At 40.5% G+C, this 10,000-nt stretch overlaps 1 protein-coding gene across 1 annotated transcript in view; it reads left to right on the top strand.

Annotated features, from left to right (window-relative positions):
* Positions 1 to 7,124: 7,124 nt before the first annotated feature.
* LOC144440210 (uncharacterized) overlaps positions 7,125 to 10,000 on the top strand; it is an 11,015-nt gene continuing 8,139 nt past the window's right edge. Inside the window, exon 1 of the mRNA XM_078129513.1 lies at positions 7,125 to 7,273. Within this exon, the coding sequence (XP_077985639.1) occupies positions 7,225 to 7,273 (49 nt within the window). The 5' untranslated portion in view covers positions 7,125 to 7,224. The remainder of the gene's footprint in view (positions 7,274 to 10,000) is intronic.

Raw genomic sequence — 10,000 nt, 5'->3', positions numbered from 1 at the left:
TTTTGTTAACATTAATGAAATGCTATATATTAATACTAGAAAATATTGGTGGTGAACTCAATGCTATGATATCGGATTGCAGGAATACATCACCTGTAGTGACTAATCCATCGCTTTGAATCACATAGGTGTGACCAATTGCAGCACTGTTCTGTATTTCTCAATTTTCAGTCACTATAATATCTTAGATGGTTGGTACAGGAGTGGGTGGCGAGTTCTATAATCCCCCCAGTGATACAGTTCCTTCCAAGTCCAAATTTACCTAATAGTATTACAATATTGTCTTCAATGTCAATGATTCATCCTCGTTACAGTCTACAGGTTTTGTTAATCCGTGTCTGGGTCCACTCTGAGTTATTGAGTTAACTAGACGAATACGTAATGTATAATTAAGATTAATTGCTGGATTAATAGAATCTAATATCAATTGCACGCCCTATCTCTCTCTCTCTGTCTGTCTGTCTGTCTGTCTGTCTGTCTGTCTGTCTGTCTGTCTGTCTGTCTGTCTGTCTGTCTGTCTGTCTGTCTGTCTGTCTGTCTGTCTGTCTGTCTGTCTGTCTCTCTCTCTCTCTCTCTCTCTCTATCTATCTATCTATCTATCTATCTATCTCTATCTCAGTAAAATGTATCAACATCTTGCGGAGTACTGTTCAATTTTACAAATTTAAGTAAGTGGGTGAAAGGTTTTCACAGTTTTCACAGGTAACAACAATAAAATACTAACATAAATTTTATTAAAGTTTGGTCTCGACAGTATTTATTTTAGTATACATTAATTTATTAAGATATTTCAGTTGTGCAATCATTCAGAGAGAATTGTTTGAACCGGTCCCAACTGGGTATAAAAGTCAGACCCTCGTACGAGGACATGTTTTGAATTTGTTCACTTCATTGGCTTGTTCACTCAGGCGATGAGAATTATCACAGCGAACGAGGTTGTTACCTTCAAAGTAAACTTTATCCTACAAAGGCAAGATGACATCATTTGATAGATTCGTGAATGTCAGAAGACACGCACGTCGGGTTGAGGACGTGGTATTTGAGTAATGGAATGTCAAACTGATCAAATTTATATGTTAATGATGAGACGTGCCAGGTACGCATTCAATGAAGCATGTCAACCCGGTATACTTTTAACCTGTTCTAATGTATGACTTTTAACACACTCCCTGTTGCACACACACTCAGAATTCTGAACACACGTGTGGTGCGCAAATCCGACTCGATTCAATCAGTAATCTTCATTTAAAGAGGGTGGCCCATTTGGTCTTCCCCTGAGCCCACTGTAGAAAACAGGAGATATAACAGACTAAACTAGTTTAGTACAATGTATGGACATACAATAAATAGCAAGAATGTATAAATACTTGTAAAATACTGGTAAGAACCACCTGAGAAAGGAGAGAGTAAAGGTCTATTTCTCGGTGTAAGTAGTAAGGCATTACAAATATTTGCGCACAGAAAACATCGTACCTTCAAATATATGTTGAAAACACGCATAGACGAACTGGCTGACAGACAGACGGACAGACGGACGGACAGACATACAGACAGACAGGCAGGCAGAAAGACAGACAGACAGACAGACAGACAGACAGACAGACAGACAGACAGACAGACAGACAGACAGACAGACAGACAGACAGACAGACAGACTGGCAAGCACGCACGCACATACACACAGAGGCAGTACAATAGGTAGGCTTGGTATGTACTTGTAATACTTATACACCAGATTATATTAAGGTCAAAAGGAAATTATACGTTTAAAAAATGTTCTTAAAAACTGTATTTGAGCAAGGCAGAATGATTAGGATGTAGCCAACTGCATTTGAATCAATGCTAGTAACACTAGGAACGACATAAATAGTTCAATATAGAATAAAAATACTAAATTATTTTAGTTTCAAGATGGGGATTGGGAGTGAGCTATTTTAGTTCTCAACCTACGAAAACGGTAACTAGTTTTAATAGAATATGTATTTATTATGTATTTCTAAAAAAATGCTGTCATATCGAGAATTGGAAGAACTTTTGCTACTGTAAGTGCACGGTACTAAAATAGTAAAGTGTCAACAAAAGAACTATTTTTTTCCTCACTACATACTGGCTTTGTATTCATAGCACTACATACTACTACATACTGGCTTTGCATTCATAGCACTACATACTACTACATACTGGCTTTGTATTCATAGCACTACATACTACTACATACTGGCTTTGTATTCATAGCACTACATACTACTACATACTGGCTTTGTATTCATAGCACTACATACTACTACATACTGGCTTTGTATTCATGCTACTACATACTACTACATACTGGCTTTGTATTCATACTACTACATACTACTACATACTGATTTGAAATTGATCGTGCTGTCTGAAACGATTTTTTTCAATTTTGGTCAATTAAGTTCGAGAATTTACTTTTTTATCCTACATATTTCATTGAACTGCTGACAAAAGCGTCATAAGCGTAGCCCTAAACAGTTTTATGTTAGTTTTTTTTTTAAATATGAGCTTAAATGTTTGGGTATGAATAAAATACGATAAAGTCAGGTATCAACAAGTTGAAGTGCCGTAATCTCGGAACCCTTTATTTGACGACTCGAATGGAGATCGCCCGGTAACCAGAAGGTTTTTTTTCGGTTGAATCAAACGTATATGTTTGGAAGAGTCCATTATTGTAGATAATGGACGTCATACTCGGACAGTTTGACCGGGAGTAACGGTAACACTGGAGTAGAACGCACAGCAAGTACACCGCGGCGGGAGGCCTATACTCATAGGTGCCTCGTACTTTCTCCCATATCACAGGCACTAAATATTACCTAAGATTGTCTAATATATCGTCTCCACTCTATTGACTTCTTGGGTTGACTGAATGTATTCGCCTGGTGTTAATGGCATCCCGTTGTTATTTGACAAGAACGTCGGATTTGAGGACCTGATCGTGTACCTGCGAAAGGTGCAACCCATCCCCAACCCTCACCCATCGGCATCTCCGTTCATAGATAGGCTTCCTTCGATTCCACGTGCAAATACACTGCTCTGGGAGAGAGATCCGGTATGAGCGATTTGGAATTACGTTCACACAGACTCTCGTCTGGACTCTCGTCTGGGTGTTCTCGTAGTACAGGTCCCGACAGTCGGCGAGTCTGGGTAATCGAGACTCGCGTCGCTGTTGATGCTTCCGAACAGCGCCAGCAGTAGTTAAACTCTATTCTCTTTTGTCTTTCTCATTTGTTCTGTAGAATGATTGACAGTTGAGAGGCGACGCCACAAATTGAGTTGACGGCGAAGTGATACGCAGTACGTATCTTAGAGTTGTCGCACTCGAGCCCCGTGCGTGCTATTTGTCTACCGAGAGAACTTATTCGAATCCCCGTTCCACCAGAAAATTAGCCCCGTGGGTCCAAGTCCACGTATTATCTGTTCCGTAAGTATGGAGCGATCGGGGATCGCAGCAAGGTTAACGTCTCGCACCCCAATAAATTACGCTTAATAACGAGTAGAACGCACAGCAAGTACGTTTTCAGACTAATCGTCACTTTTATTTCAGCCTAAAGGATAATACAAGCAGTTTGGTATGTCAGGGATAGAGGTCTAGTTTTGTATTGACAAGGCCCGGGGCAGTTTCCCAGTATACAACTCGCAACTCGTGCAGCATCTACCACACATGTCATGTACCGAACCAATTCAGCCGACGGGCTAACCAGTGTAGCTTACTGGGTCAGTGAGCGTGGAGAAGTCGGCTACGAAATCGCGAGAGTGCGGAGTACTCTCTCCCCGAAATTATAGTATCCAATGAGTCCCCAGGTTGACTAACGAAATCTCGGAAACTCTCCCCTTTTTATACACTAAAACCCCGCCAAAATCAAGCTAATGAACTACAAAATAAGACTTATGTTTCGAGACCGTATTCCATGTTTGGGGATAGCCGGAAAATATACCCCATGCACAGAGCAAAATGTTTACGTGGCTCATGTGAAGGTTACCGTGTAGCCGACTTCCAGTGTTACCGTTACTCCCGGTCAAAATCCACGTAGTCATTACTGTGCGGGAAATAACGGAAAACAACTTAACACTAGATACTTGACCGCCACACAGTCTATTGACATATGAAGTAAGTCAGAATCGTTCTCAATTCGGTCAAATACAAGATTTGTCAAGTCAGACTTATATAGTACGCTTATATTGATTACCGCTATCAAATAACATGACTATTGGTGACAGACAATATAGCACCTCGGTGATTTATTAATTTGTGTTAAATCTTGAAACCCATGTTACTGCATTAATTCGAGGCGTGTTCGACCATTTGTGGAATTTATACTTCTTCAACTCCCTGGGGAGCATACAATCCATTGCAGCCGCTATATTATATATAAGCGCATAGGATTAAAGCATTCACATTACAAACCCTGTCCTGCCAGCTCCCCAACAATACTAACTGGGTTCACGGAGGCGCGATCGTGGTTCAAATCTTCCTCAAGGACTTTAGCCACTTCACTCAGAACTATGCATGACTGGCGATAGACGGCAACGACGCGGCTCGAACATGCGTACAAACTATAGATTTCAAGCCGGGCGCTCTAACCGTCCTCACATCATCAACTCTGTGACTCTTCCAATTATATAATGTTAGTGAATATTTAAATTACCTAGCATATGGGTTAATCATGACCAATATTCCAATTGTTAAATTGCATGAAAACCTGTCAAAATCGGTAAAATGAGCCTTGTCCATGTCCATATGTTCAACTGATTCATGGGGATGGCGCCCTCTATAGGCGAGATAGGCTCAGTCTCTTTTGACGATTTTCGATTTGATGACAAATGCTTTCGGATTAGTGCCGTTTTGGTGAGAAAAAAGTGTTATTTTGAAATCAATTCTTTAAACTATTTGTCTGTCTTATGAATGAAAGTACAAGAAGAAAGTTTTTAAAAAAAATGATACGATGCGCGAGTTAGTATGGCTAGTCCCTTAATGAATTGGCCCCGCTATAGGTTCATATGTTTGCTGCCTTGAACAGTCGTCCGTCCGCCCGTCGTGTTATTGCCAATTTTTTGTGGATGTTGTTCTCAGTAGAACACCCGCCAAGGTCATTCGCTTATGACAGTTAGTGACCTGGTCATACAAATGCTGTTACGAACAACATGCTGTTGCCATGGCAAACTTAAGACATGTAGAGTCTGAATGCTCGCAATCTAAAAAAAATCTTCAGATGAATAGCTGTCTCGACTAAATAACAGACATTGTCACATTACTGTTAGTATTTTTCTCTGTTTACAATGTTTGAGAATGTTAACGATGGCAGGACCCACCCATGTCTTTGTTACCTTCTTCCACCGACCCACATCCAACATTTCTATGTACAGTGTATAGTATATGTAAAGAACCCAACTTGTACAGAATTCACACTACGCACCAAACAATACAGAATACACAAGCATATGTTGTATACTATTGTTATTCGGTTGGTATTGAAAATTTTGTTCATTCAAATGAAGGGCTTTTTTTTAAAATTTAATTTAATCTGGTTCTATTGACGAAGAGCGACCTATGATATATTTTTTTTACTGGCAAGGTAATAGAAAAGGCAATTTTAATCAGCGAGGTTGTTGACTCGGCGTGATGACGTAGTTTCGTGTCATCTTTGCAATGTATGACCCCATCGGGAGATGTTATCTGTGAAGGAAAAAAACTAGAAAACTGTTTTGTGCACGATGTAAACGTATCACACAAACAATTTTGGTAAGATGCCAATTTATGCTTCGCTCCGGCAACCTTTTCATTCTGCTGACTAAGCAGAGAAGTCGGCGAACACTACTTTACAATCTACGAACGCGTTACTGAGTTTGATTTCTAATTTATGCATCCTTCATCAGTTATGACTCTTTGAATGTCGAGAGTCCAGAGAGATAGACGTCAAAGTCCAACTGGATAAATTTGATTTTATTGATAATTTTTTTATCAAAATATATTTTTTATGTTATACCAAATTTTTTGTATTCTGTTTATTTACACATGATAGCTAGCCTCACGACGTTTATCATACTGTGTTGATCAAGTGGTAGTGTGGTACACCTAAGGTTTCTATCAAAGTGTACATACGCTATAAATGTCTATCATGATTATTGTGAAAACCACAATACCGAATCATACTGTTTAAAAAGGTAACCCGGCTGAAATGGGTTTATATCAAATGTGTTTTGTTATCACCGCATGAATGCATGCATGCATGCGAGTATGTACGTGCGTGCGCTCTCTCTGTCTATCTCTATCTATCTTTGTCTGTCTGTCTGTCTGTCTGTCTGTCTGTCTGTCTGTCTGTCTGTCTGTCTGTCTGTCTGTCTGTCTGTCTGTCTGTCTGTCTGTCTGTCTGTCTGTCTGTCTGTCTCTCTATCTCTGTCTGTCTCTGTCTGTCTGTCTGTCTGTCTGTCTGTCTGTCTGTCTGTCTGTCTGTCTGTCTGTCTGTCTGTCTGTCTGTCTGTCTGTCTGTCTGTCTGTTTGTCTGTCTGTCACTCTGCCTGTCTCTCTGCCTGTCTCTCATATTCTCTCTCTCTCTCTCTCTCTCTCTCTCTCTCTCTCTCTCTCTCTCTCTCTCTCTCTCTCTCTCTCTCTCTCACCCATCACTTCGTGTACAGCTCGAGTCGACAGTGTTCACCTGACACGTCACTAAATCTGAGTAAGTGTGTGTGTGTGTGTGTGTGTTTGTTTGTGTGTGTGTATGTGTGTGTATGTTTATTCTCTTGAGACCAGAAAATTGTATGAAATACTATATCAATATCTAAAAACAGAGCTTTTTTTGTGATTTCTATAGCGAACAATTTTGAATATAGCTGACAAACTGTACCGACGGTTTTGTTGTAGCTATCGACATCCATAGCGACACACACATTATTGTTTTGTGTAGGGGAGGTGTGGCACTGAGGTCTTTCAGTATCCCCTGATTGTCACTTCGTTGACGTAAGTTCCACCAAACAGCAGCAAATCAGAGAGGTTGATTGAACAGTGTCACCTTGTGTCAGCTTGATTGACAGGAGAGGACAGCTAATTTTCAAACGACCCGAGTTCTTGTGGTTAAGGTCAACGAGGTCGTCTACGAGAGAGTGTCGGGATATTACCCTGGTGATGCCTATATACATACATCAGTCCATCGCAGGAGGCCAAGTGAATGACAGTCTTATTTACTCGGTGCGTACACCACCATGGATTCCCGACTACTTTTTGCGTTCACCTTGCTGTTGGCAAGTTCAAGTAAGTTTATTTACGACGCAACGTAACTGCTTTTAATTGTCAGTATTCTTGAGAGTAGACGCGATGTGGGTTTTGTTTTTCAAGTTGTTTTAAAGGGTGTTCGACTTATCGGACAAACGTTTGCATGCATTCAGTTCAGTAGAACATGAAACGCGGCTGTCTACTTATACGATGTAACTTGTCTCCTCGAAGCTCTCCTTTGTCAAAACGCTCTGTGCCGCTATTTGTTTTGTACACCCGCATACTGTTGAATTCACTTAAAATACTTGTGACTAGGATTTGTTGATACTGTACATCCAGTAAATCAAATAATTCAGCCGATACTTGATCAACTTCTTTGCCGATTGATGAAGAGGTTTCTGTAATGAAATTCTCTCTCTCTCTCTCTCTCTCTCTCTCTCTCTCTCTCTCTCTCTCTCTCTCTCTCTCTCTCTCTCTCTCTCTCTCTCTCTCTCTCTCTCTCTCTCTCTCTCTCTCTCTCTCTCTCTCTCTCTCTCTCTCCTCTCCCTCCCTCCCTCCCTCCCTCCCTCCCTCTTCTCTCTCTCTCCCTCCCCCCTCTCTCTCTCTCCCCCCTCTCTCTCCCTCCCCCCCCCTCTCTCTCTCTCTCTCTCTCTCTCTCTCTCTCTCTCTCTCTCTCTCTCTCTCTCTCTCTCTCTCTCTCTCTCTCTCTCTCTCTCTCTCTCACGCTGTTAACATATTTAAACATCCAAGTAAACTAGTCTGTTAGCCAGTTAAAAGGGGTGGCCGTCAAATGTCTAACCTTGTCGAGGCGTCCTTCCAAAGAAAACTGTTATGTATCACGTATCACTGTAAAGTGACTACAGAGTCCATAAATCATTCAAATGAGGTAATGACAGAATAAACTATACAATCCTATAATTTGTTACCAATTTTCTAAAAAGAGAAATAATGCGACAAATTGTGCAAGTGTCACGGACTGTGGAACGTGTAGTAGACCGGAATTCGCGATCGGATTCTCGTTGTAAGCACTTCACAACTGAATTACCCTCTGAAAGTAGTACTGTAACCGTCTTTTGAACAAATCGGTCAACCTGACCCTGTATAGCATGTTAATTTTATTTACATTCATTGGCATGGCTTATTTTGATGATCTTCTTCTAAAAGTAAGCTGAAATGTAGCGAAAAGTGATGGCGGGAGAATGGCAATATGTCTAGCCGATTTTGGCGGGAAACGGTCATGGCTCGCAATGAAAAAGCGGCCCTACAGTTCCCTCATTTACAATAATGAATTATGCGTGTAATTGTGCGTAGCCATGTTTTCGATTGATTTGAAATCACATTGTTCAAATCTAACTGGACTGTTGGCCTTTTTGCGACACCGCCAGGGTACGTCTATTTTTCGTGTAAGCGGAAAAAAACCTATGCTCTGCGGTCCTACTTTCAAAGGTTGTGAAGTGCTTGCAACGAGAATACGATTATAATTACTGTCACAGACTATTACACGTTCTACAGTCCGTGCAGGGAGCAGGCTCCATACTGCTGATAAGTTGGATGGACCGTCGAGTGTATTATACATGTAATGATGCCCTTTTCAAATATTTTAAACTCCACTGGCTCATGGACTTAAAACAGAATTAATTTCATTCGGGCCAATATGAATATGTTATAACCCTGCTGAAGACTATCCGTAGAAAATTAATAGGTTCGGTCCGGGTTCGAACCCATTCTGGGTTTGATTATATTTACCATGCTGTAAGTAAGAAGAGTGTCGTTCAGTTTGACTCTACCGAACAACACAGGTTTTCCCCGGGTACTCTGGTTTCCTCTTGCACTAACCTTGAACCTTCCTCCAGTTATTGGGTAATACCTGTTGGATGGTATGGTATGGTAGATAATATTGTAAATAAATAAATAAATAAATAAATAAATAAATAAATAGCGGAAACGTAGGTTTTGGCATATAAAAGCCCTAAATGTTGGAACCAGTTCATCTTGTTCCTGTTTATTTAACAAACCCACTTAATTCAAGTATCGTGTAATCATTCCAAACTCACGAATGTTGTAAAAGTGAAAGCCCCAACCACACTGAACACTCGAGTCATAGTCGTAGTCAACCGTGCTATGATACAAATCTGGGTTGTCACCCTGATGAACTGTCGACTGTGATGTACCCATGGTTACCACGGACGCTAAAGTTCAAACTCCTCGACCGAACAGCTTACAGTAATTGTCTCGTACTAGCACATATGAGCATCGAATGAGGTGCAATTATTTTATTTTTACAACGGTTGCGATTTCGTAGGATTAATGTTCGCAATCAGAAAAAAAAAATGGGTTACGACCCGCCTAACAGAGCGAAGAAAAATGTTGGTAGTATTTATACAAGTTTGATAAATTAAAAGTAACTTTATTAACATTTAGAACTCCTTGATATCGTGATGGTGAAAGAATGATGAACCTAACAATGTTCGAGAGAAAACAAATGTTTTGTTTGTCGTCCGAGAGAAATTACAAAAGTGACCCCGTGACGCGATATGCTTTCATTTTTTGTGTACACTACCATGCCGATACAATTGCAAAGAGAGAAAAGAACACGAGAAATTTAAACTTATCACAGATGGATTACGCGATACAGGTGCATACAACATACATGGCAACACATCGTACAATCAACACCAACATGTCATTTCCCTGCCATGTGTATGCCCTTCACAGCTTTGGAAGAACAAAGATACGGAGGGAAAAATGCTCCAATGCTCATGCATG

The sequence above is a fragment of the Glandiceps talaboti genome, chromosome 9, assembly GCF_964340395.1.
Source record: "Glandiceps talaboti chromosome 9, keGlaTala1.1, whole genome shotgun sequence".
NCBI lineage: Eukaryota > Metazoa > Hemichordata > Enteropneusta > Spengelidae > Glandiceps > Glandiceps talaboti.
The sequence above is the reverse complement of the archived record's forward strand: the minus strand, read 5'-3'. Positions and strand labels throughout refer to the sequence as shown.